Genomic DNA, 27,354 nt, shown 5'->3' with positions numbered 1-27,354 from the left:
TGGAAAGCTGAAGTCCAGAGACAGGAAGTGGGTACCCAACTCAATCCCCTGAGAGCTTGCCAGGACTCTCCTCTAGGGGAGCGGGCACAATCTTGGCCTGAGGGGCCCCTGGGTCCAGCTGGAGTGACTGGGTTGAAGGACTGCTGGTGTGAAATAACTGCATGATACTAAGCGATGAGCAGAGTGGACAGTGCACAGCTGGACCAGGCCTGCCTGGGGAGGGCCAGCAGGGATGAGAGGCAGGGCAGTCACAAGGCAGGGGCAGCCAAGGGGCTGATGGAGGCCCTCGAGGTAACTGGAGACAGACAGGCCTCTGTTGCTTGTTAGGTATATGGGATCTGCCAGCTCCAAGAAACCTATAGCTCTGCCTTTCCCAGGCATGGCCTCCCTCCTCTCCCTCTTTGCTTCCTTTTGTGATCTCCCTTCCTCTGCTCTCCTCTAATGTCTCTCTTTCCTGCCTTCTTTTCTCTCTCATGTGTTTCCACCAATGTCCATCTTCTCTTTCTCTCATGCAAACACCCCCTCCCCAACACCCCAGAGTGCTAGACAGGGCTGCCCCATGAATCTAATTTTACTGATTCTGGTTCCCTCTGAAATCAGGCAGATACACACTGACTGATGTGATCTGATTTCAGGGACGCAGGGAGGCCAAGATCTTCCATGGCACCTCCGCTCCTTGGTTGCTGTCTGAAATCCCACCATTAGAACTTCATAGCACCAGCTCCTTAAAACGTAACTGCTCCTGAGAAAAGCCACGGTCCAAACTCTTCTCCTAAATTCTTCCCCGTCATTGCACATCAGAACAGATGGCTCTGGGAGCCAGGCTTGGGGTGGGACAGAAGAGGACATGAGAGAAAGTGGCATCAGATGAAACAGGGGAAATGGGAGGCAGAAGAATAAAGGCTCTGCCTTCCTGGATGGGCTACTTTCTGTCCCATCCACTGTATTCACAGGGCCAACCTGTGTGAGAGTGGTGTGTGTTCTGTACACCTCAGTAGGAAGGGGCCCCATCAAAGTGGCTTTCTGAACTGGGTCCCCTCCTTTTCGCACCAGAAAATGCCGATGTGAGATGGGTCCAGGTAGCCACCCTAGCACACCTTGAAAGTTATTGGGGTTTGGGTTGGATGTCGTGGCTCACACTTATAATTCCAGCACTTTGGGAGGCCCAGGAGAGCAGATCACCTGAGGTCAGGAGTTCAAGACCAGCCTGGCCAACATGGTGACACCCCGTCTCTACTAAAAATATAAAAATTAGCCAGGTGTAGTGGCATGTGCCTAAAATCCCAGTTAGTTGAGATGCTGAGGAAGGAGAATTGCTTGAACCCAGGAGGCGGAGGTTGCAGTGAGCCTAGATTGTGTCATTGCACTCTAGCCTGGGCAACAAGAGCAAGACTGCATCTCAAAAGGAAAAAACAAAAAGAAAGTTATTGCGCTTTGGAGATTTGCTTTTTTATGTTTTTAATTTACTTGAGTCTTAATTTAAAATACAATAGTAGGAGAATATCTGAACTCATGACCTAAGAGGAATTCTACATGGTTTGCAAAAGCCACCCAATACCATCCACAGTGCAGACCCCTCCTTCCCTGGCCAGAAATCGTAGGATGAGGACTTCTGTTCTGGGTCTGAAATCACTTCTGTTAGCTGATTGCGATGCACACTCACCACCTCCGTGCTGGGTCTCCCCAGTTCATGTTGGACTTGCAACTGGGCCCCTATCCTCATTACAAAGAATTCTGAGTCTTTCTGTCTGCAATTCTTCAACGATAGTCTTTCTACGTTGCGCTTTATCCACTTTAGTTTTGCTTGTCCCTCTGACACCATGAAATTCCATGCAGTGCTAAAATGTGGCGAGGCAGCTGCTTGCACATGACTAAGGTTTTTGGCAAGAGGATGCTTCCTCCACGCTTATCTGTACATGATCATTCATTTATTCATTTATTCATTCATTCAGCAAGTTCTTACTATGTATTAGGATCTATGCCAAACAATAGGGGTAGAGGTGTGACAGACTTAGGCTCTGCCTTCCTGGAGTGTACAGTCTTCTGACCATAGACACCTTCCACAAAATGCCTTGTTAGGACTGTGGCAGGAATGTGTCCATACACCTTGTTAGTTTAGATAGGAAAAAGTGTCTTCTTGGATGGATGATGCCCAGAATATTGTCCCATTATGCACAGAGGTTTTCTTCTGTAATTGTATCCTGTCTCTAAACAACCCTTCTAGGCTTCCTCCCCTTACTCCTGGTCCATGATGGCAGCTTGAGCTAAAAACTGGCCCTTTGCTGCTTGTTGGAAGCTTGCTGTTTAATTGTCTCAGACTCAGGGACAAGCAGGGTTCCTTAGGATGCAAAGTCCCCTCCCATCAGTATTTTGAGAGCAGGAAGTCTGTTCCTTGGAGGAAGCTGAGCTTTTCATTAGAGATCAAAGCCTGGCCCTGGGGAAGAATCACAAAGCTGCTCTTGGCTGTAAGGATCCCTTTGGGGATATCACTTTCTTTCCAGGCCCTTGGCGTCCTCCATTGGACAGGAAACCAATAGACAGAGAGGGAGGAGAGCAGGCCCATGGCAACTTTGGGGGCTAAGCCAAGCAATAGGCCTCTTGGGGTTGATCAGACTGGGGCAAAAGAAGTTAAGCTGATGTACATGGAGTAGGTAAGTAAACTGGGAAGAATGGCCTATAAAGCTGGGTTCTGGACAGATGGTCCAATTTCATTTTCTTTGTCTCTGATTTGTCTGCTGTGTAGTCAAGTAGTTAGCTCATAAAGTATACCCCAGACTCTCAGTCCCCTAGACTCTCAGTTCTGCCATTCGAGGTTCCCCACAATTTCCCCCCACCTCATTTTTCCTGTATCACTTTCCCAAGCACCCTGCATCTGAATGAGTCACAAAGGGTGCATTATCTAGTTGTGCAAAATTTGAATGTCTCCCAGGTGTGGACCATTGGGAGACTCAGAAGATACAGGAAATGAGATTTTTTTTTTTTTTTGGAAATGGAGTCTTGCTCTGTTACCAGACTGGAGTGAAGTGGCGTGATCGATCTCAGCTCGCTGCAATCTCTGCCTCCCGGTTTCAAGCCATTCTCCTGCCTCAGCCCCTTGAGTAGGAGGGATTACAGATGCATGCCACCACACCCAGCTAATTTCTGTATTTTTAGTAGAGACAGGGTTTCACTGTGTTGGCCAGGATGGTTTTGATCTCTTGACCTTGTGATCTGCCTGCCTTGGCTTCCCAAAATGTTGGAATTACAGGCGTGAGCCACTCAGCTGGAAATGAGATTCTGAGCTGTATCCCTGCAGAGGGGAAAGGAGGCTCCCTGGGGGGCTGGTTGAGTAGAATGTGAAGTCTGGCTTTGACACGGACCTCCTCTGGACTTATATCTCCTTCCACATGGGCGCAGGCCCCCCAGCTTGCTCCCTGACGATCCAAGACTTGCTCTCTCCTTACCGCCATGCTTCTTCCCCCCACTGAGTTCTGGCTGTCTGTGCCTTCACAGATGGTGACTGTCCAGTTTGGCAGCTTCAACTACGATCAGGCCAAAAGGAGAGTAGATGCTGCAGGGAATTTGCATCATCTCCTGGTGGCCAAGAAAGGCTCTGGATGTACTCCAGATCATACCCCTCCCCTTTACCAGTGTTCATGCTCCTCTTCTGGGCAGTTAACTGGCCTCTGCATGGGCATCTGCAGTGATGAGGAACTTTGGGAGACAAAACAAATTCTGAGAAATATCTTCCTTGTGTTGACTCAAATCCGCTTACTAGAAAGACCTTCATCCTTTCAACTGCAGCTATTACCTGACCCGGAGTTTCCTCTTCCCTGCTCATGCCCAGATTCTCCAACTGTTCCTAGTATCAGATGACTCAAGTCCCTTCACAACCCTGCTGTCCATCACCAGAGTCCAGTTAATCAATGTCCATCTTAACATGCGTTTCTTCAAATCAGTTCCAGTACCCAGGAGTTGCCTTCAACCTTTCCATCAGTGAAACCCTATGAAATGCAAGCCCTCAAGCCTTTCTTTTGGTGATTTCCAAAAGCCCTGGGATTTGTCTTGCTACAGAAGCACCGAAGGGCCTGGAAGCATTTGGCCTGCTCTATAAAGCCAGGGCTTTTCCTTGGCATTTCCTTAGGCCAGGAGGAGGCGCACGGCTATTGGCCAAGGCAGACTGCATTGGGCCTGAGCAGTCGTGCCCACCTCAGCCATTCCTCAGCATCTCCGGCAGAAGAGATTCAAGCTCATTCTTCATGGATGCCAGCAGCTGGGGCTTTGTTTCCTGGTTACTGTCTTAGGCAGGAACAGGCTTATTCCTAGGGGAGCTCAGGAGAGAGAGAGGAATGGGGAGGGGAGGTGGAAACACCAGGACCATGGCATGTTATTTCCATTTGGCAAGCCACCAGGCAGGTGGATTCCTCTCTGAGAGTACCGTGTGGAGACGTGTATGGGCATAGGAGGACCCATGTGCTGGGAGGCAGTGACACTGATGTGAGAGCAGGGGGATCGCACCGTAGCACTGGGACTCAGGAGACCTGGACGCCAGCTCCAACTTGCCCATAACTACCCTAGAGTCCTCAGACACGCCACCCCAGATTTCTTGGCCTCCAGGTCTTCATCTGTAGAATGAAGGCTGCATAATCTCTGAATTTCATTTAGCTGGAATGTTGGAAGCTCCCATGAAGAACTATGCTGCTGCTGCTGCTGCTTCTTCTTCTTCTTCTTTTTTTTTTTTTTTTTGAGATAGAGTCTTGCTCTGTCACCCAGGCTGGAGTGCAATGGTGTGATATCCGCTCACCACAACCTCCGCCTCCTGGGTTCAAGCGATTCTCCTGCCTCAGCCTCCAGAGTAGCTGGGATTACAGGCACCCACCACCACAACTGGCTAAGTTTTTGCATTTTTAGTAGAGACAGGGTTTCACCATATTGGCTAGGTTGTTCTCAAACTTCTGACCTTGTGATCTGCCCGCCTCAGCCTCCCAAAGTGCTGGGATTACAGGCATGAGCCACCGCGCCCAGCTAGAATTATGCTTCTTTACTAGCTAACAATGCCATTCTTACCTCTCTAAGATAAAGAGCTCGTTCTTCCTCCTTTTCCTCCTTCCCCCTTCTTCACTCTCTTCTCTCCAGCTCCTTCCTTCTTTCTTTTTCTTTTCCTTCTCGAGTGTCTCCTTCTCTTCCCCTCTCAGAATATTTCTACAAATAACCCCTTCTAAGAACAAAGGGCATTGACTGCATTCCTGAGAACACTCACTTCACAACCTATTATTGGAGATAAAATTCATACACAGGCAAAATGCCAAGTGTAATGGCCTACATGCCACAAGTCAGACGGAGGGAGGATTTCATCCATCTGGGAAGGTCTTGGAGGGCTCTGAGGGGAGTTAACATCTGCACAGGATAGTTAAGGTTGGACAGGATGTGATGGTTTGGCCAAGCAGGGTGGCAGTGCCAGAGGACAGAGAATTACCATCGAGGGCCCACGGGCTGCCAAGGCCCCTTGGGGTCTGGGAGAGATGAGGAAGGTCAGACACAGTAGTGAGAGGGAGCAAGGCTGGGAACGGGGTTTGGGCAGAGAATGGAATTCTCAGAACTGTGCTGGAGGGAGGTTAACGTGGCAACCATTTATTTGGAAGAGGGATTTTGAAGGTCAGCACTGGTCCTTGCCTCTCCCTGCTTCCAGCCCACTTCAAATGCTGGGCATCACATCACAGCTTTGACGTGCCCATCTCAGCTCTGCTCTGCCCAGCTCTAGGACCCTGGTGGCGGTCACAACACTCTGTCCACAAACGTCTTTCTGGCGCTTTCTACTTTCTACTGAGCATCCCGGTGAATAAGATGAGAGGCCCGGTCAGAAGCTATTTGAGGCCCCTGCCAGCAGAGAGATTTCAGCAGGTGTGTGGGATCAGTGGCATCACTGCAGGTCACAAGTACAGGAAACGAAGGCCAGGAGAAGTCCACGGGGCTGTCCAGGTCTGACTGTGAGGGGAGGTGCCCTGGCCTTTGGGATGGAGCCCTTATACCCGGTGACTCTGCCTAGCTTTGAAGGCTTCTTGGTAGTGATACCTTCCTCACTGGCCTCTGTGGGCAGAAACCTGCTTTTCAAAAGGCTGTTTTTTTTTTTTTTTTTTTTTTTTTTTTTTGCTACTTGTGTGGGCTTTTCAAAAAGGAGCCAGCACTGAACCCTGGCTGATGAGGCTGAGCCTTTCCAGCCCTGTGGCCAGCTGTCCTGTCTTCTTTCTCCCTGCCCCTCCCCGGAGCATTTGGAGAGGGAGTCTCTGGCTTTCCCCTCCTTTCTGACCATCAGGGCCCTGCCTCCAGTGTCCCCTCCCTGTTCTGTCCCAATGCTGGGGAAGAGTGAGGCTGGCTCAGTAGCTGAGCACAGCTGGAAACCTGACACCCGAGAGCTGGCCTGAGGAGGCAGGAACTCGGGCCTCTAGGGAAGCCCCAGAGAATCTGAGGAGGGTTTGGGTCCCATCCTATCCTCCCAGGGTCCCGTGGCCCTGGAGCAGGGATAGCTGGCTCTGGTCAGCTGGGGGGCCTGCAACAGGGACCCTGGGCAGACCTGTGCTTGAGGTACCCATCAGCAGAGGGCCATTGTCACTGGGGTGGACCCGGGTGGGTGGCAGGCTGAGATGTCAGCTACCTTGTGAGGCCCTTCAGCCTGCCTGTTCTTCTCCTCCTTCAGCCTTCCTTTTCTTGAAGAGCTGGAAGGCAGTACCTCTCAGCCCTGGAGTCTTGAGGATGAAGCTCCACTTTCCTCCAGAGCAAGTCCTAGGGCTGGAGCCTCAGGACCTCCGGCTCGGAGTCAGCCTTTCCCGGAGAAGCCCTTGCTGCCTTTCACGCTCCCCAGCATCTGACTTCTTGGTCTGGCTCTTTGCTCCTGCCCAGGCTCAGCCCTCACTCCACTTCCCTCACCTGCTGGCCTGAAGAGCCCCCTGACTGCACCCAGTGTGTCCTCTCGGTGTCCTGACCCTATCTCGGCACTGTCCTCCTCCCTGGGAGGCCCCCCGTCTTAGTCTGTTCGGGATGCTTTAACAGAAGGCCATAGACTGGGAGCTTAGGAACGACAGAAATGCACTACTCACAGTTCTGGAGGCTGGGCAGTCCAAGACCAAGGAAGGCTCTGGCAGACTTGGTGTCTGGCGAGGGCCCGCCTCCTCATAGATGGCTCCTTCCCTCTGTGTTCTCACTAGTGGAAGGGGTGGTCCAGCTCTCTGGGGCCTCTTTTCAGAAGGCACTAATTGAATTCATTGGGTTCTATCCCCATGACCTAATCACCTCTCAAAGGCCCTGCCTCCTGAAACCATCACCTTGGGGGTTAGGATTTGAACATATGACTTTGGGGTGACACCAACATTGAGGCCACAGAACTCCCTCACTGCTACCGTACTTCACCAAGCCTCCCAGCTCCCCGCCCGTCCACATTTGGCTTTTAGAAAATACCTTGGTTCAAATTTCTACTTTGTCACTCATCAGGTGAGTGTCCCAGGCAAGTCAGTGAGTGTTTTAGGGACTCGGGAAACCTGTCACTGTTATCTCCACCCACCTTCCTCACTGCTCTCTGCGTCTCCCTTTTCTTTCCCTCCCCCATGGGTTCTTCTGTCCTCTGACCCATCCGTTCGCCAGCAGCCAGCCTCTTTGGGTTTTTTGCCCACAAGTCATGAAGCAGCCACCAGTCCCCAGGCATTTGCAGGGCACCTATAGTGTGTCCTGTGTTGCCAGTTGGGCATCAGGAGAGCCCAGCACCTGTGGGCTTCCCCGGCCCCAGCTGTGGAGGGCTATCTTCAGCCCTGCACCATCTCACTCGGGTCCCGCCCCCTGGTTTAAGGCACAGCTCCGGCCAATTCTCAGATGTGCTCACTGTCAGTTTCCACTCCAGATTTCTAAGATGTGCATTTTTCTTCTGAAATGAATGTGTGTCTGCCCATTGATGTGTTTATTTAATGTGGTGCTTTGTTTGGTTGTTTCCGGGAGACCCTTCTTTCTCCCTACTCTCTGAAAATATTATTTAGTTCATAATGGATCTTTCAACTGATGGCATTTGAGCTTGGGGAAATATGACAAATGCCTAACGTAATCAGGGACATCTGGAGATTATTTTTTTTTAACTCGAAGGAGCAACTCTAATGGGAAAAATTGCAGGTTGTCTACTATTGGGGTATTTGGGATGTCTGTTTTTCAGACATCACTGATCATGGACTTGTCCTGGACCCAGCTATTCTACCCCAAGAGCTTCACTCCTTTGGTCTTAGAGACCAAACAGAGCAGCTGCTGCCTAGTACTGTTACAGATCCCACATGATTTAGCGCTGAGGAGAGGCCCCAGGGCGCATGGGGGATGTCTTCACTTCCAGTTCCCTTCTCAGCAGGGTGTTGAGACCAATAACCACTCTGGGGATGGATGGTAGAGAGAAGAAGTGCAGAGTCCCTGAAGGGAAGTCAAAGGACCTTGCAGGCAGAGTTTGTCTGGAATATTGCAGACAGCCAGGTACCTGTGCCCACCTTCCTCTGGCTGCCACCGTGGAGAGAAGGATCTGCTCTCACTTCCCAGTGCATCAGCTGGAGGGCACCAGTTGTAGGATGGTAGAAACCTCCCCAGGCTGGGGCAGTTGGTGCTCCTCTTAATGCACCTCCAGAGAAACCCGAAGGCTCCTTGGACAGAGTGGGCATCCTCATGGCAAGGAGGGGCTGATGCGAGGGAGGCAGCTGCACACTCATGGCAGTGGGGGAGGCTCTCCCAGGGCTCACCTGGGAGGGTGCTGGCCAGCCCCGCCTGACCTGGCTCTGCCATGCCAAGTATCAACACCCAGAGCCTACCTGGCTCCACTTGCCATTCTCTTTCCCACTCCACTTCAAACCAGTGTGCCTTCAGGCAGCCTCAAACCCTCAGTCCCTTTGAACCACTATGCTTCCCTCACTCCCCACAGCAATCCCTCAGACAAGCAGGTACTTACTGGGTGCCAGCACCAAGCCAGGTGCGTGGGGATCCAGAAACAGCTAAGACACGAAGCCCAGCCTGGTGGGGGCGGCCAGTGTGAAGAGACAGCTCAAGGTAGCCACTGCCAGGTGCCAAAGGAGTGGGAGAGAAGGGAGTTCTCAGAGCTTAGAGGAGTAAGGCATCCCTGGGGCTGGTGGGCAGGGTGGCATTTCTGGAGGAGCTGAGAGGAGACATGGACCCTTTGAGATGGGAAAAGCAGCCAGGGAGATGGGAGCATAGGCTCTCCAGTGAGAATGTGCGAGATGTATCTGGAATTTTTGATTTTTGGTAGATCCGTGTGGAAAGCTGGGGGAGGGCTCAGAGGGGTCTGTGGGAAATAAGGAGAATGGAGCTTTAATGCCAGGCCAAGGTGGGGGCCAGGCGCCTTGGCTCAAGCCTGTAATCCCATCACTGGGGGAGGCTGAGGCGGGTGGATCACAAGGTCAGGAGATTGAGAACATCCTGGCCAACAGGGTGAAATCCTATCTCAACTAAAAATAAAAAAAATTAGCTAGGTGTGTTGGCGCATGCCTGTAATCCCAGCTACTCGGGAGGCTGAGGCAGGAGAATGGCTTGAACCTGGAAGGCAGAGATTGCAGTGAGCTGAGATCGGGTCACTGCACTCCAGCCTGGCAACAGAGCAAGACTCCATCTCAAACAACAGCAAACAAACAAACAAACAAAAAAAAACAATAACCAGACCCAGAGGTTTGGATTTCGCCAGTAAACAGCGGTCACTGCTCCACTCTATTGATTAGGAAACTTGGCTGAAATGCTTTGCTCTGTGTACGGAGCTGGTTTTTTTTTCCCTGTAGAGATGCACTGTCCAAAATGGAAGTCACTCACCTCCAGCGGCTACTGGGCACTTGGAATGAGGCTAGGGCGAATTGAGATACAAGTACAAAATTGCCACCAGATTTTGAAGACATAGTATGAAAAGAAAATAATGTAAAAAAGCTCAATAATTTTTTAAAATATAGAATACATATTGAAATAACATTTTAGATATGTTGAATTACAGAAATATATATTATTAAAATAATTTTATCTGTTTCTTTTTACTTTTTAAAAGGTGACTACTAGGACATGTAACATTCCCTGTGTGGCCCACATTATAATTCAGCGGGACAGTGCTGGGTGAGAGTCTTGACAATACCCATTTTCACCCCATTCTTTTCCTTTACAGTCACCTTTATCCTCCCCTGCTCTTTATCCTTCTGCAGTGCTTCCCTTCTCTTGCTCTCATTCCCTCTGTCACACTGGCACCCTCCTTCCCTTTGTCCTGTGTGATGGAAGACGACGGAATGAGGGGAAGGGGATCTGGTGTGCTTGCTCGTGCCGCAGTCCCCGGACTTACCAAAGCCAGAATCTGTAAGGCAGAGAGGTCTGACTTATGGAAATGCTTGTGGGGATTAAAGTTCTAGAGAATTCTTTTCTGGCTCACTTGCAGACAGGCAGAAATTCTTTGGATTTTCATTTCTTTTTGCAAAGATTTATTTTAAAAAGTTGATCAGTGACATGCACGTCATCTACAAGGCTGAACAGACTAGTATAAGACACATTGAGCCACGCAGCTTCCGTCTGCCCTTTGCCCTCCACGCCGGAGGCACATCCCTCAACCGAATTTTATAATGTGATAGAGAATTTGGCTCTTCTTCGGGCATTTCTTTCTTGAAAGATGTAAATTACCAAGCAAATTTACAGCCAAAGATTAGATTTCTATTTGTCGGAATTTTTCAATTTCCGATATTGCCTATGCTATTTATATTGTGGAAGAAATGTCCTTTTCTGTTCTAATATAGTTTCTTAATTATTTGTTTTATTGTTAATATAGAAATGTTGTTTACCATTGAGCCAAGTACAGCATCATACAGGTAGTCACACTTTCTTATACAACCTTTTCTTTCCTTGGTCATAATAATTGCATCATTTTCTTTTGATTGCCTTGTTTTCTATAGCATTTTAACAAATTCTTAACAAATTCTCACCAAATTCTCTATCACATTATAAAATTCCTTCAAATCTTCAATTTTTTTTTTTTTTTTTTTTTTTTTTTTGAGATGGAGTCTCGCTCTGTCACCCAGGCTGGAGTGCAGTGGCATGATCTCAACTCACCGCAACCTCTGCCTCCGGGTTTAAGCAATTCTCCTGCCTCAGCCTCCCAAGTAGCTGGGACTACAGGCACATTCCACCACATCTGGCTAATTTTTGTATTTTTAGTAGAGATGGGGTTTCACCATATTGGCTGGGCTGGTCTCAAACTCCTGACCTTGTGGTCCGCCTGCCTCGGACAGGCAAAGTGCTGGGATTACAGGCGTGAGCCACTGAATCTGGCCAAATACTATTTTTTAAAATACTTTTTTTTTTCATTCTTTCTTGCTGTGTTGTCCAGGCTGGTCTTGAACTCCTGACCTCAAGTGGTGCTCCTGCCTCAGCCTCCAAAGTAATCCCAAAGTGTTGGGATTACAGATGCGAGGAGCCACTGTGCAGTAGTGCTATTTTCATGGGGTCACTTTTTTTTTTTTTTTTTTTTTTGAGGTGGAGTCTCACTCTGTTGCCAGGCTAGAGTGCAGTGGCACCATCTTGGCTCACTGCAATCTCCGCCTTCAGGGTTCAAGCCATTCTCCTTCCTCAGCCTCTGGAGTAGCTGGGATTACTGGCGCACACAACCAAACTCAGCTAATTTTTGTATTTTTAGTAGAGATGGGGTTTCAATATGCTGGCCAGGATGGTCTTGATCTCCTGACCTTGTGATCCTCCCACCTCAGCCTCCCAAAGTGCTGGGATTACAGGCATGAGCCACCGTGCCTAGCCCTTCGTCAGTAATCCCATTGTCTCCAGTCCTCTCTCCTCTCCTCCAGATCCCCTCACCTTCCTGCTCCCCTGTGGAATGGCTGCAGAAGTCCCTGCACAGCTGTGTGCTTGGGAAACCTCCCACCTCTGTTGGGTACAGCCCTATTTTGTTGTTCCTCTTTCTTGGTTTGTGTTAGTACCTTTTTGAGAAGTGTCAAGAAGGTTAATTTTTTTGAGCTCCTGTATGTTTGAAAATGGCTTTATTCTATTCTCATACTTGATGAATGGTTTGGCTGGGCAGAAAATTCTAGATTGGAAATCACCCTTTCCCCTCAATACCTCGAAGGCAGCTGCTCTATCATTTTCAAGCCTCTGGATTTATTCTTGAAAAATCTCAAGCTATTCTGAAATGGGACCTGTCTGATTTTTCTCTGGAAGGCGTTAGAACCATCTCTTTGCTCCAGTTGTTTGGACACTTCACAGGTAGATGTCTTTTGGGAGTGGGGAATTTCTTTCCCCCATCTACTTTGCTGGGCACTCAGAAGGGCTTTTCTATCTAGAAATGCAGATTTTCGGTTGTAGGAAATAGGGGTTATAATTTTTTCCTTAATTTTCTCCTTATCATTTCCTCCATTCTTTCTCTCTTCCTAGTGAAATGTGGAATCTTCTGACTGGTTCCTTCAATGTTTACATCTTTTTTCCTCCCATTCCCCATTGCTCTGTCTTCCCATTCTGGTTTCTGGAAAATGTCTCCAGCTTTGTCTTCCAACTTCCCTGTTGAATTTTGTTTCACCGCATACATTTCTAATTTCCAAGAGCTCTCTTTCTCATTTTCTCATTGATCCTTCTTGAAGAGCTTCCTGTAGTTGCATGGATCCAACATCTTGTTTTCCTGAGGATATTGATTATATTGTTTTGAAGTTAATTTTTTTTTCTAGTCCTTGCAATAACTCTGTTCCTGTGAGTTCATTATTATTATTATTTTTAATTACACTTTAAGTTCTGGGATACATGTGCAGAACATGCAGGTTTGTTTCATAAGTATACACGTGCCATGGCGGTTTGCTGTACCCATTGACCAGTCATCTACGTTAGGTGTTTCTCTTATGCTATCCCTCCCCTAGCCTCCCACCCCCTGACAGGCCCTGGTGTGTGATGTTCCCCTCCCTGTGTCCATGTGCTCCCATTGTTCAACTCCCACTTATGAGTGAGAACACGCAGTGTTTGGTTTTCTGTTCCTGTGTTGGTTTGCTGAGAATGATGGTTTCCAGCTTCATCCATGTCCCTGCAAAGGACATGATCCTCTGAATTCATTTTTAAAAAATTGATGGATTCTCTTTCTCCTTTCACTTTGAAATTAAAAGACTGATCACTCTTAGGCTGTCTGTTCATGTCAAAGAGTAGGTCACTAAAGCTGTCTAGAATGTCTGTGGACCTTGAGGGTGAGAATGGACTTTTCAGTGACTAGGCTTCATTCTAGAGTGGTCAGTTGGGGACCCAATGATTTAATTGGGGTGCTCTCAACCAGAAGTATCTGCATAGCTCTTCCTGGTACCAATGATTTTCTTTAGAGAAGCAACTCCCAGTTTCACCCTGGGGCTGTGGAGGGTACAGGGGAAGGGCACAAGCGTGGGTAACTGTTTTTGGCACCAAGTGGCAGAGGAGGACAGGGATTCCAAAGTTCCATATACAGACTTTCACTGAATCCTCCTATGTTTTTAGCATGGTGCTGCTCTCCTGCCCTCTTCTGCCTTGGGTCAACCCCCACTCCTATCTGGGTGTCTCTGGGAAAGAAAGTCACTGCCCTGCATGAGAAAGGGGAGGAGCCCGGGGCAGAACTGCTCCTTACACAAATTGCAGCCAGTCTCCCTGTTCTCTGCTCTGCCCTTTCTCCTGCCTTTCAAAGTAGCCACTGCCTCCAGTTCCTGACACTTCCAGCATTGTGTGGTGAGACTTGTCCATTTCTTTTTGACGGCTCCTTCGGTAGGTGCTTGGTTTTCAGTTTCTCTGTTCTGCGAATTCCTCCATCTGCTTTCCTTTTCTTCCAAAAATTTGTTGACATCTGTTGCCTGCTGATGTCACCTCTCCTGTTCTCTCTGTCCTTGTCTGTTTATTGTCTCTTTATTCCTTTGTTCTTATTTTAGTGGGTATTGGGAGGAGCAGATATGCACTGAATCTGCCATGTTTAGCAGGAAGTTTTCTGCAAATCTTTCTGAAATTCCTGGTCTACTTCCTGGCCTCATTAAAGGCCTCACTTCAGCACCTAGAGCTGGACTTTCACTCAGAGAGAATTTGTAAGGCTTTCTTGTTGTCAAGCTCAATTTTATTTAGAAAAGTACTAGAGCTCAAATTGAATGTAGCCTGAACCCAGCTTTGACCTGGACATGTTGGCTTTTAAATCAATGATAATATAATAATAAATTATTTAAAAATTACTTAAATAAAAAACTATTTCATGTGATGTGTGTGCATGGGTGTGTGTGTGTGTGTGTGTGTGTGTGTGTGTGTGTGCGTTTTCCTTAAAACTGTATATAAAACAACTTCTGGTTATTTTTTCTCTGGGAATTAGGGCTCCACATGGGTTGAGTCCTGGCTGGTCAGGGTTCAGTGAAGTTCAGAGCTTGGCTAGTCTGGACTAAATTTTCTCCATGTGGCTTTTATTTATTTATTTTTTTGAGACAGAGTGTTGCTCTTGTTGCCCAGGCTGGAGTGCAGTGGCTCCATCTTGACTTACTGCAACCTCTGCCTCCTGGGTTCAAGTGATTCTTCTGCCTCAGCCTCCTGAGTAGCTGGGACTACAGGCATGCACCACCACGCCTGGCTAATTTTTGTATTTTTGGTAGATTCGAGGTTTCTCCATGTTGGTCAGGCTGTCTTGAACTCCTGACCTCAGGTGATCCGCCTACCTCAGCCACCCAAAGTGCTGGGATTACAGGCATGAGCCACTGCGCCCAGCCCATGTGGCATCTTTAAAAAGGTAGTAGGGTCAGTGAGCTTGGATAGGAGCCTAATTTAAAAGGCCAAGCTTTAGGAACCCTAAGGCTTCTAAAGAAGTATGTTAATTCACCATAAAAACCCTAGAAGAAAATCTAGGCAAAACCATTCAGGACATAGGCGTAGGCAAGGACTTCATGACCAAAACGCCAGAATGGGAAAAAAATTTATGCAGTCTACCCATCTGACAAGGGGCTGATATCCAGAATTTACAAAGAACTAAAACAGATCTATAAGAAAAAAACAAACAAGCCCATTCAAAAATGGGCGAAGAAAATGAACAGATACTTTACAAAAGAAGACATACAGGAGGCCAACAAACATATGAAAAAATGCTCATCATCACTGGTCATTAGAGAAATGCAAATCAAAACCACATTGAGATACCATCTCACACCAGTTAGAATGGCGATCATTAAAAAATCTGGAAACAACAGATGCTGGAGAGGATGTGGAGAAATAGGAACACTTTTACGCTGTTGGTGGGAGTGTAAATTAATTCAACCATTGTGGAAGACAGTGTGGCGATTCTTCAAGGACCTAGAAATAGAAATCCCATTTGACCCAGCAATCCCATTACTGGGTACATATCCAAAGGATTATAAATCATTCTACTATAAGGACACATGCACACGAATGTTCATTGCAGCACTGTTTGCAATAGCAAAGACCTGAAACCAACCCAAATGCCCATTGATGATAGACTGGATAGGGAAAATGTGGTACATATACACCATGGAATATTAACACAGCCATCAAAAATGATGAGTTCACGTCCTTTGTAGGGACATGGATGAACCTGGAAACCATCATTCTCAGCAAACTGACACAAGAGCAGAAAATCAAACACTGCATGTTCTCACTCATAGGTGGGTGTTGAACAATGAGAACACATGGACACATGGAGGGGAGCACTACATGCTGGGGTCTGTTGGGGGGAAATGGGGGAGAGGCGGGGGGTGGGGAGGTGGGAAGAGATAGCATGGGGAGAAATGACAGATACAGGTGAGGGGAAGGAAGGCAGCAAACCACACTGCCACGTGTGTACCTATGCAACAATCTTGCATGTTCTTCACATGTACCCCCAAACCTAAAATGCAATAAAAAAAAGAAAGAAAAAGAAAGGGAAAAATTAAAAAAAAAAAGAAGTATGTTAATTATAAAAATGATGCTTATGTATTCATTAAAGAAGACACACTCCCCCCGCCCCACAACAGGTACACACACACACACAGCCTTCACCTGGCTGAGTTAAAGATAATCACATACCTGTGATGACCCTGCTGTGTCCTAATACAGGTCTTGAGCTTCGCCAGCCCCAGGCTGTCCTGAGTGGGCACGAGGGTCAGTGTGATGGCAGCTTGATTCTGGTCCTCATGGTGATGTCTCTGTCCTTGCCTTCCAGGTGCCCCCTTTCAAAGGTCTCAGCATCCTCACGCTACCTCCTGCCGCCACTTCCACCTGGGCCCCCCGCAGCCGCAGCAGCTCGCTCCCGACTTCCCGCTGGCCCACCCCGTGCAGTCGCAGCCAGGCCTCAGCGCCCACATGGCCCCGGCCCACCAGCACAGCAGCGCCCTGCACCAGTCGCTGACCCCGCTGCCCACCCTGCAGTTCCAGGACGTCACAGGTCCCTCCTTCCTACCTCAGGCCCTGCACCAGCAATACCTCCTGCAGCAGCAGCTCCTGGAAGCCCAGCACCGCAGGCTCGTCTCGCACCCCAGGTTGGTGCTGCCTGGGCTCGAGGTGGGGACCCGGGGTTGGGGGTGAGCAAGGGGGCGGGGCCAGGGCCAAGGCGTAGCCTAAGTGGGGCGGAGACTGGGGCGGGGCCACAGGCTCATGGACACCTGGCTTCTCTCCCTGGCTTGGCTGGCAGTCATCGAGTGGGTCTCTGTAGGAAGTAGCTATTGTTTCAGAGGTATTCATCTCGGGCAGTGAGCACTGTCCTGGCCTGACTCGGGCTCCCTCAGAAGCCAGTGTGTGTCCCCATCGAATCACTCAGGTGCAGGGTCAGGGACTGGGTAACTGGTGATCCGTGATCCCCACAGTGGAATTCTGCATGGTGTGGGAGGAAATTTAACTAGGAAACCCCTCGTGTTCCCTCCAACTTTATGACCGCCTGATTCTAACACCCAAGAACCCTAAAGAATACCAAAAGGAAATGGCTGGTTCCAGCCTCGCCCTCAAGAGTCCACGGTCTAGATAGAGTCCGGCTACATATTAATACTTAGGAAACAAACGGGGAGTAAACTCAGACAATCCTAATCAAATAGGTCTGGAGTTGTTGTGGGGCCCTGGATAAGTCACTGAGCCTCTCTGAGCCTCAACTGTCAAGAGAGAGTTGGATCTCAAACTTTTTGGTCTCAGGACTCTTTTCCACTCTTAAAAATTAATGAAGGCTACAAAGAGCTTCTGTGTGTGTGGGTTTTGACTATGATGTTTACCATATTAGAAATGAAAACTAAAAAGTTTCAAATATTTATTAATTCTCTAAAAATAACAATAACAAATTCATGTTAACACCGATAATATATTTTTATGAAAAATAACTGCTATATGTAAATTTAGTGAGAAGCATGACTTTTTTATACACATATTTGCGAATCTCTTTAATGTGTGGCTTAATAGAAGGCAGCAGTGTTCTTACTTCTGCTTCTGCAGAATTGAATCTTGCAGAATCACGTTCCATGTAGTTTCTGGAAAACCCTTCTGTTCATTTGTGCCAGAATGAGAGTGAAAAGGCAAATAGCCATATAGCATTATTAGGAAAATAGTTTTGACCTCTTGAATCACCTGAAAGGGTTGGGGGACTCCCAAGGATGCTTGGAGCACACTTTGAGAACTGCCAGACTAGATGATCTCTAAGGCCCTAGGCCAGGTGTCCCCAGACTTTTTACACAGGGGGCTAGTTCACCGTCCCTCAGACCGTTGGAGGGCCGCCACATACTGTGCTCCTCTCACTGACCACCAATGAAAGAGGTGCCCCTTCCTGAAGTGCGGCGGGGGGCCGGATAAATGGCCTCAGGGGACCTCATGTGGCCCGCGGGCCATAGTTTGGGGACGCCTGCCCTAGGCATACGTGACTGTAGGGCTTGGGATGCCTTAGATAGAAGGTGAGTGTTGTAGGAGGTGAGAGGGGAAAGAGGTCATCATGATCTGGGGTGTTCAAGGAGGCCTTCCTGGAGGAAGAAGGCTTTGACCTGTGCCATGAAAGCTGGGAAGAGTGTTGAAAAAGGGTTGAGGAGAGGAGAAGAGCATGATGGGAGCCATAGGGTACACAGAGCCTGCAGGAGGCAAGTCTGTGTGTCTTGAAGATGGCCCACCAAGGACAGGGGGAAGGAGAAGGGTGAAGAGGCAGAGAGTAGGTGGAGCAAGGTAATCTGCTGGGGACACACCTAGGGAGAGACCTTAGCACAGCGGGCAGCCTGGAGACAGCCCGATGGAGTGTCTGAGCTGCAGCCCGCTGCTCATCTGGGAAGTTTCCTTGGAGTTTGTCAAAAGTGGTGAAGCTCAGTGCTTGACAGACTGTGGGTGCGGAGCGGGACTGCAGGAGTGGGGCACCCTCAGGCTGCCCCGGTTTCTCAGAGCTCCTGGGAACAGCGGCGTGCACACACCCTGACGCCAGGGCTCTCCATCCCTTCTGGTGCAGGCGGAGTCAGGAGCGTGTATCTGTCCACCCCCACCGCCTCCATCCCAGCTTCGACTTCGGCCAACTGCAGACACCTCAGCCCAGGTATTTGGCTGAGGGCACTGACTGGTGAGTCTTCTGGGCCCCTGGGGGAGGCAGGAAGGCAGGGAGGAAGGGAGGAAGGAGGGAGGTCTTGCTAGATCCGGTGAGTTTCTGTTTTCCTTCACTTTGAATGGTGCAAGAGGCCTAGTTCTTAGAACCCAGCCTTTGCCTCTGCTCCTAACCACCCTCCTGGCCAGATGGTCCCACGTGGGCCTAGTTCTAGCAATTAGCTCAGATGTTACTGGGTGCCATCATGTGCCCAGCATGGGACTCAATGTTCATGATCTTGTAGGAGAGGAGGGGAACAGGGATAGGAAACATTTCCTGGGTTCAATGGGGGATATGAACCAGTGGTCCCTAGGGGGAGAGCAGAAAGGAGAATTCTGAGGAACTGGTTGGTCAGGAAGGCTTCCTGGAGGAGGTGTGTCTCAAGGGTTCCACAGAGAAGTGCCACGGCATGCCAGCAAGGCAGTGCTGGGAAGCGGGTGGCTATGTAAACACAGGCATACATTGCATCTCAAAGGATGGAGACAAAGCCAGTCAGGTCGGAGTTCAGGACCGAGGAGGGGGTTGGTGGAGAGGTTGAGGGTAGTGTTGTTGCTGAGTCTTTGCAGATACCGAGCCCCTGAGAGACCTGCCCATAATTTCCCCCACTCAGGACAGATGTCTTTGTTGTCCTGAGATGCAGGGTCACTTGGTTTTGGATCCTGGGTCCCACCCAACTCTGGTTCTAGCTCAGGAGAGAGCCGATATTAACTAGGGTTGGATCCGAACCCTCGAAAACTTAAAAAGATGTGCAGTTCACTGAATATTTAGAGATAAAGGGCATCATACCTGCAAAGAGTTCAGGGGAAAAAAACTATCTATTTATCTATCTATCTATCTATCTATCTATCTATCATTTATCTATTCTATCATCAATCTCCACAAAGGATTGTATGTGTGAGTGTGTGTGTGTGTGTGTGTAAGTATATTACATACATTTGGTGAAGGAGAGAGAAAAGGAGACAGAAAGAGAAACGAAATAGAAATGCGGTAAAATAGTGACATTTGGGGAATCTGGGTGAAGGGAATACAGGAATTTTTTATGCTGTTCTTGAAACTTTCAGGTAAAAAATATTTGTTTGTTTTTTTAGAATATAGAATCTATCAAGGAAAAAGATGAATTCTCTTAAAGACTGATGTGCCATTGTGTCATTTTTCAGCCATTTGTCAGGCTTAGTCCAGGGTTGCTTTGGGAGCCCTTCCCATGCACACCCAGGAATGACTCCAAAGAATAGTTCCAGTCAATTGAGTGCTAAGGGTGCTTCCAGGTGCAGGAAACCGTGGCTTTCACATGTTCCATGTTCTTCAGTCCTCTGCTCATTCTCAGGTACACTCTCTGTTAAACTGAACAATTCCATAAAAGATAGATTGCACTGCAGCTAACTTCTGCCTAGCCTTTTCCAATTAGCAGATTCAAATTAGGAAGATTTAATTGCAATTTGGATTGAATTCTGTCCCTCAGCAGTCAAGTCAATTTCATTTAATTCAATTCACTACACATGGAGCACTCAGGGCCCTTGCATATGGCTGAGTGATTGGAACACACACAGGGGCCTACAGGCAAGTGGGACTGGACAGGTGACATAGATGGGACTCATCCTGGGTAGAAGGCAGGAGGAGTACGCGGGTACTGGCCGTGTCCTCAGCTTTCCTTATAGAGCCAACCCCCCTTGTCTTTCTTAACCGTTTAAAGCAGTCTGCTTTCCTGGCCCCTGCTTGCCCCAAGAAACAGAAAGAAGGAGGCTCTGGGAGGCTGGTCCCTGCCACAGCAGGGGATGCTGGGAGGCCCCGCCTGGAGGTCCCTTCTGGTCCACCCTTGGCTCTTTCTGCCTGTTCTGTCCCCACTTCCCAAGTAGGATGCTGTTTCTCCTCCCTTGTAATTAGCTCTGCTCCAGCGGGGGGCCAACCCAGTGGCGCCCAGGGGTTTTGCGATTGATTGATTGTGCTAACTGCATCCCAGCCCTCTTTTCTAGAAAGGCTGCTTCTGCCAGGAGACAGGCAGCCTGGTAATTGGATGACAGTAAATGCATTATAGGAAGAGCTACTCTCACCCTCTGCAAGGAGCCCCTGGGAGCGGGGGGAGTGTGTCTGTAGCATCCCCCATCCCCTTTAGAGAACCATCAGAGACCACTGACTTCTGCCCTTGGTCATTCCAGAAACCGGGCTTCAAGCCTTTGTCCAGCCCCTGAGGTTACCTTGGCCTTTTGTCCTACTTTAGGATCTCTTAACCCAACCCAAGCAGCTTCTCTCAGCTGGGAATCCTGGCCTGAGAGTGTGTGGAGGTAGCAGGCATTGGGGGATAAATCCCAAATCCCTCTGTTTCTTGCCCATGCTGCATAACTTGATCCTGACCTCGAGCCACAACCCAGTGCCTCCGTTCTCTTCACGCTCCTTCTTGGACTCGGTCCTGGATTCTTAGTTCTAACTCTGCTCCCCCATGTGGACTGTACCCCGCTGTGTCACAGCAGCAGCCCTGGCCATGCCGAGGTCTCTGAGTGGCAGAGGGTGGGGGGAGGGTGAGCACCTCCGACTGTCCTGTCCCCTCCAGGTAACCTTGCCTCAGCAAAGCCCCCAAAGTGCCCTGAGCCTGGAGTCACCCATAGGAAAGTGCTAGCACTTGTGGGGCCAGATCCTGGGAAGCACTTAGGGTCTGTACAGCAATCAGACCACATCATGTTCAAGAACATTGAAAGTGGAAAATAAAGTTCATCTTGATGTTTAGATAAAAAGGCCAAAAATGACACAAGAAATCTCCAAAACACAGTTCTGGGTTAACCCTGTGGCCTTAGGTCTGTTAGATATTCCTGTGACTGCTTAGAACAGGCATCCCCAAACTACGGCCCGCGGGCAGCATGCGGCCCCCTGAGGCCATTTATCTGGCCCCCCACCACACTTCAGGAAGGGCACCTCTTTCACTGGTGGTCAGTGAGAGGAGCGCAGTATGTGGCGGCCCTCCAATGGTCTGAGGGACAGTGAACTGGCCCCCTGTGTAAAAAGTTTGGGGACGCCTGCCTTAGAAACTTGGTAAACTCTTTTTTTGTTATTTTTATTTTTATTTTTTGAGACGGAGTCTCACTCTGTCACCAGACTGGAGTGCAGTGGCGTGATCTCGGCTCACTGCAACCTCTGCTTCTTGGGTTCAAGTAATTCTCCTGCCTCAGCCTTCCAAATAACTGGAACTACAGGTGTGTGCCACCACACCCTGCTAATTTTGTATTTTTAGTAGAGATGGGGTTTCATCTTGTTGGCCAGGATGGTCTTGACCTCTTGACCTTGTGATGTGCCCACCTCAGCCTCCCAAAGTGCTGGGATTATGGCGTGAGCCACCGTGCCCGGCCAGAAACTTAGCAAGCTCTTACAGGCTAGTGGCAACAGCAGAGAGGCAGGAGACACTGCTGCTTTAGGGGCTAATTTTTCTTTGAGGCAGGTCGTGGTCCAGACTTCTTTAGGGTTCAAGGAACCACATCCCCTGTTGGGGTAGCCTGGGTGAAGCAAGGAATTTCTGACGAGACGATAAGAGGGGCATCATGACAGCCCATCCAGACCCACCCAGGGCAGACCATCCCACCCATTTAAGGGGCAAAGTGTTTCTTGCTTTTCCAGTCAACATTCTTGGGATTGGGGTGACTCTGTTCCAAGTTCCTTGGGACTTCGCTTTGGTGGAATTCCTTGAACATTTGTTTTGAATTTGTTTTGAATGGGTTCCCTAAGACTTCTGGGTAGATGCTAAAAATCAGAGCTTCTGCCATGTGAGGCAGTGCAATGGGATAAGCCCAGGCAAGGGTGTGAAACCCTGATGGTCCCAACCGGCCAGCCAAGGTCTGTGAATAAGGCATTGTCCTCTGCAGGCCTCAGATGGACCTGTGAATGTGAGGGGCTGCCCTAGTGGATTTGTAAGTTTTCTTCCATCTGGCTCCAAGGGTTTAGCTCATTTCCCAAGTGACAGGCTCATCATGAGTTATTCCAGGGATTCGGGCTGATAATGGCTCTTTGCATCTGTATAGTGTGCTGCAAAGAGCCTTCACCTGCATTTTCTCATTTGATGCTCCAACATTACCATGAGGATCTACTGTTATCATCATCTTAGAGATGAGGCTCAAAGAGGTGAATTAGCTAGAGAGGGCCTCACAGCTAAGAAGGGGTGAACCTGGGACAAGGGCCTGAGTCTCCTGACAGCTGCTGCTGTTCAGGCTGTGGTGTGCATGGAGACTGTGAGAGTGACTGGCAGTCCTTCCCGCCCATAGCAGCTGGACTGGGGCTGTGCAAAGAGGAGAATGGGGCCAGATGCCAGGGACCATCGAGAGCTCCTGCCAGCTCTCCAGGGCTCATATTCTCATGTACATAACCCAGGGAACAGGGATCAGACTCCCTTGAAGGCTGATGGCTTTGTTGGGTTTTACCCTCAGAACTATCTCAGAGGATATTTCAGGGCAATGTGTAGCCAAACCCAGGCTGTGTGGGACCCAGGCTCAGGGGCAGCAGGCACAGCGGGAATACAGGAAGTTAGTGGTCAGGGTCTGCTTGCAGCAAGATGAAGAGGGCGAGTCTCAGAGTCCCATGCCTCTTGCTCTCTCGCCCCCGTAGGACCTGAGGTTGAAACTTCTGAGGCCCTGGCATTCCTCTCAAGGGTGCTTTTAGGGCTTAGCTGCATTTTCCCAAAGGGAAGCTGTGTCCTAATTACCAGGGACCACTTCAATGTACACAGCACACTGCAAGAAACAACTTTTCTGCACCACATTTTCTCTAATAAATGCCACAAGTTTCCATGCATGCGTTTGGTATTTCTGAAGTTGGTGCCCATAGAGATATAACTTGGAGATAGTGGATGTTACCTTTGTACAATAGAGAAATTTTTTAATTAAAGAAACCCTTTTTATTATAGAAAGTATCAAATAATAAAAAAATAAGAGAATAGTATAATGAATTCACACATAAACATCATCCAGCTTTGACATTGACTCATGGCTTTTTTTTTTTTTTTTTTTTTGAGATGGATTCTCACTCTGTCTCCAGACTGGAGTACAATGGTGCAATCTTGGCTCACTGCAACCTCCAACTCCTGGGTTCAGGTGATTCTCCTGTGTCAGCCTCTTGAGTAGCTGGGACTACTACTGTGAATGTGAGGGGCTGGCCTAGTGGATTTCTAAGTTTGCATCCAACTGGTTCCTAGAGTTTAGGAACTCCTAGAGTTTAGGCCACCACGCTCAGCTAATTTTTGTATTTTTAGTAGAGATAGGGTTTCACCATGTTGGCCAAGATGGTCTCGATTTCTTGACCTTGTGATCCACCCACCTTGGCATCCCAAATTGCTGGGATTACAGATGTGAGCCACAGCATCCGACTCTCATGGCCAGTTTTACTTCATCTTTATTCTCTCACTTTTCCAGCCCTGATGCTACAGTAGTCTCTGTTACCTGTGGTTTTGCTTTCCAGGGTTTCAGTTACCCATGTAAACCACAGTCTCAAAATATTACAGTATTTTGAGAGGTAGAGAGAGAGAGGAGAGAGAGAGAGAGAGAGAGAGAGAGAGAGAGAGAGAGAGAGAGAGCATATTCACATAACGTTTTTTGCAGTATATTGTTAAATTGTTCTATTATGTTACTGGTTATTGCTGTTAGTCTCTTACTGTGCCTAATTTATAAATTAAGCTTTATCATTGGTATGAATATACAGTATAGGAAGAAACATGATATATATAGGATTCAGCATTATCTGCAGTTTCAGGCAGCCACTGGGTGTCATGGAACTTATCCCCCACAGAGAAGGAGAAACTGCTGTATTTGGAAACAAATCCAGGCATATTATTTCATCTGTAAATATTTCACTACATATCCCGAGAGATAATGACTCTTTTTCATATCCTGACTTTGATACCACTACTAACATAAAGAAAATTAAGAATAATTTTTACTATAATCAAATATCTAGCTAGTATTAAAATTTCTGATTGTTGTACTTTTAATCAATCAATATCCAAATAAGTTTTATACATTGTGATTGGTTGATATGTCACGTAAGTCTCATTTAATCTACACATTGCTGGATTCAAATTGCTAAAATTTTGTTAAGTAACTTTTACATCTTTGTTCATGAGTAATATTGGTTTACAGGTTTTTTTTCCTTCGAAATGTCTTCGTCTGATTTTGTATCAGTGCACTGCTTGCCTCATTGAATAGTTTGGGAAGTATTTCCTCATCTACTCTCTGAAAGAAGTTGTGTAGGATTGGTATTATTATTTTTAATTAATTAAGTTTTAGATACAGGGTCTTGCTTTGTCACCTAGGCTGGAGTACAGTAGTGCAATCTTGACTTACACAGCCTCGATCTCCTGGACTCCAGCAATACTTCTGCCTCAACCTCCTGAGTAGCTGGGACTACAGGTGTGCACCACCATGTCCAGCTAACTTTTTATTTTTTACATTTTTTAAATTGCATTTTAGGTTTGGGGCTACATGTGCAGAACATGCAAGATTGTTGCATAGGTACACACATGGCAGTGTGGTTTGCTGCCTTCCTTCCCCTCACCTGTATCTGTCATTTCTCCCCATGCTATCTCTTCCCCACCTCCCCACCTCCCCGTCCCTCCCCCATTTCCCCCCAACGGACCCCAGCGTGTAGTGCTCCCCTGCCTGTGTCCATGTGTTCTCATTGTTCAACACCCGCCTATGAGTGAGAACATGCAGTGTTTGATTTTCTGCTCTTGTGTCAGTTTGCTGAGAATGATGGTTTCCAGGTTCATCCATGTCCCTACAAAGGACGCAAACTCATCGTTTTTGATGGCTGCGTATTTTTTACATTTTTATCGAGACAGAGTCTAGCCATGTTGCCTAGGCTGGTCTTGAACTTCTGGGCTCAAGCAATCCTCTCACTTCAACCTCCCAAACTGCTGGGTTACAGGTGTGAGCCACCGTTCCCAGCCCCAGGCTGGTCTTAAATTCCTAGACCCAAGTGATCTTCCTGCCTCAGTCTCCCGTATAGCTGGGATTACAGGTGTATGCCACTGCATCTGGTGATTTTGGGAATTTGTCTTTCAATAAATTTTCTCATTTAATTGGATGTACTGGCGTAAGACTGTTCATAATATTTTCTTATTACCTTTTTAACATCTGGAATCTGTAATAATGCTCCCTCTTTCATTCCTGGTATGAGTAAATTGTATGTTTTCTCTTTTGTTCTTGATCAGTCTACATAGAAATTTAATCATTTGTACTGCTGTTTAGAAATAGCCTTTGATACCCTTGTTTGTTTTTTATTTCACTTATTTCTGATCTTGATTTTGTTATTTCCTCCCTTCTGCTTATTTTGGGCTCTAGCTTCTTAAGGTGGAAACTTAGATTATGACTTCGAGTTTTCTTTTCTAATATAAGCACATAAAACTGTATTTTTCCTTAAGGCCTATGAGCTTTCTAAGTAGCATTATGAATTCTTTTTGACTCTGCATAATTTAGATGTTTATTATTTAATTTTCAAAAAATTGGGATTTTGCAGAAATTTTTTTTGGCCATTGATTTCTAATTTAATACCAGCATGATCAGAAAACATACTCTATGTAATTCTAATCCTTTTAAATTTATTGAGACTTGTTTTATGGCCCAGCATTTATTCTATCTTAGTAAATGTTATGTATGTCTTTTTTAAAAGTGTATATTCTACTGTTATTGGATGGGGTATTTTGTAAATGTCAGTTAGATTAAGTTGGTTGATAGTATTGTTCAGGTCTTTTATATTTTATATTCTTACTGATTTTTTTAATGAATTATTCCATGAATTATAAAGGAGGAGGGTGGATGTCTGCAACTTTAATTGTGAATTTGTTTTCTTTTAGGTCAGTTTTTGCTTCAGTTATTTTGACATATATATGTGTTAGGATATTAAAAAGATTATCATTTTTCAAGATGAATTGACCCCTTTATCATTATGAAGTATCCTTCTTTATCCTTGGTAATACCCCTTGGTTCAAAGTCTACCTTTTCTGATATTAACACAGCCATTCCTGCTTTCTTCCAGGTAGCGCTTATGGGGTATATCTCTTTTCTCCTTTTACTTTTAACCTAGTATTTATAGCTTTATGTCTTGAATGGGCAGCATGTAGTTGGCTACTATTTTGCAGTTGACAATCTCTGTCTGTTAATTGGGGTGTTTAGACCATTTGCATTTAATGTAATTGTCTACATGATTGAAATTAAATCTGCCATCTTGCTCTTTGTTTTCTTTTTTCTATCTGTTTTGTTGTTGTTGTGATTTTGTTGTTTTTCTTTTTTAAAATTTTTGTCTGTTTTATGCCTTCTTTTGGATCAGTTGAGAATTTTTAGTATGAAATATTGGTTTAATAGGCATACTGCTTTATTTTATCTTATTTTATTCAAATTTGGGAATTCACTAGGTTTACAATATGTACACTATACCCTAAAATAGAATTATAGCATTTTGTGTTTAATGCAAAAATCTCACAACAGTATACTTCCATTACCCCTTTCCATTCTTTGCTACTCCTTTTGTAGGTTTTATCTCTATGTATGTATAATCACCAAAATACCTTGTTATCATTTTTGCTTTAAACCAGTGGTTAGCAAATTATAGCTGGCTCTGTGTTCTAGTAAATAAAGTTTTATTGGAACATAGCCACATCTATTTGTTCACCTATTACTTACAGCTGCTTTTGCGCTACAGTAGATACTTGAGTAGTTGTGACAGAGACTGCATGGCTTTTGAAGCCCCAAAAAATTGCTATTTGTGATCCTTTACAGAAAGTAAAGCCAATTTCTGCTTTAAACCCAACCTTTAAAGACAATTTTTAATAGGAAAAATATTTTTTAGATTTTCCACATAAT

The 27,354-nt window shown here is 47.0% G+C and overlaps 1 protein-coding gene across 1 annotated transcript in view; it reads left to right on the top strand.

Annotated features, from left to right (window-relative positions):
• Nucleotides 1-27,354, top strand: part of ARK2C (arkadia (RNF111) C-terminal like ring finger ubiquitin ligase 2C) — a 130,102-nt gene that overhangs the window by 83,569 nt on the left and 19,179 nt on the right. Inside the window, exons 2-3 of the mRNA XM_039463884.2 lie at nt 16,157-16,472; nt 18,398-18,505. Of these exons, the coding sequence (XP_039319818.1) occupies nt 16,157-16,472; nt 18,398-18,505 (424 nt within the window). The remainder of the gene's footprint in view (nt 1-16,156; nt 16,473-18,397; nt 18,506-27,354) is intronic.

This window comes from Saimiri boliviensis, chromosome 13 (genome assembly GCF_048565385.1).
Source record: "Saimiri boliviensis isolate mSaiBol1 chromosome 13, mSaiBol1.pri, whole genome shotgun sequence".
Lineage (NCBI taxonomy): Eukaryota > Metazoa > Chordata > Mammalia > Primates > Cebidae > Saimiri > Saimiri boliviensis.
Note: the sequence above shows the minus strand (reverse complement) of the source record. Positions and strands in the feature narration are given on the sequence as shown.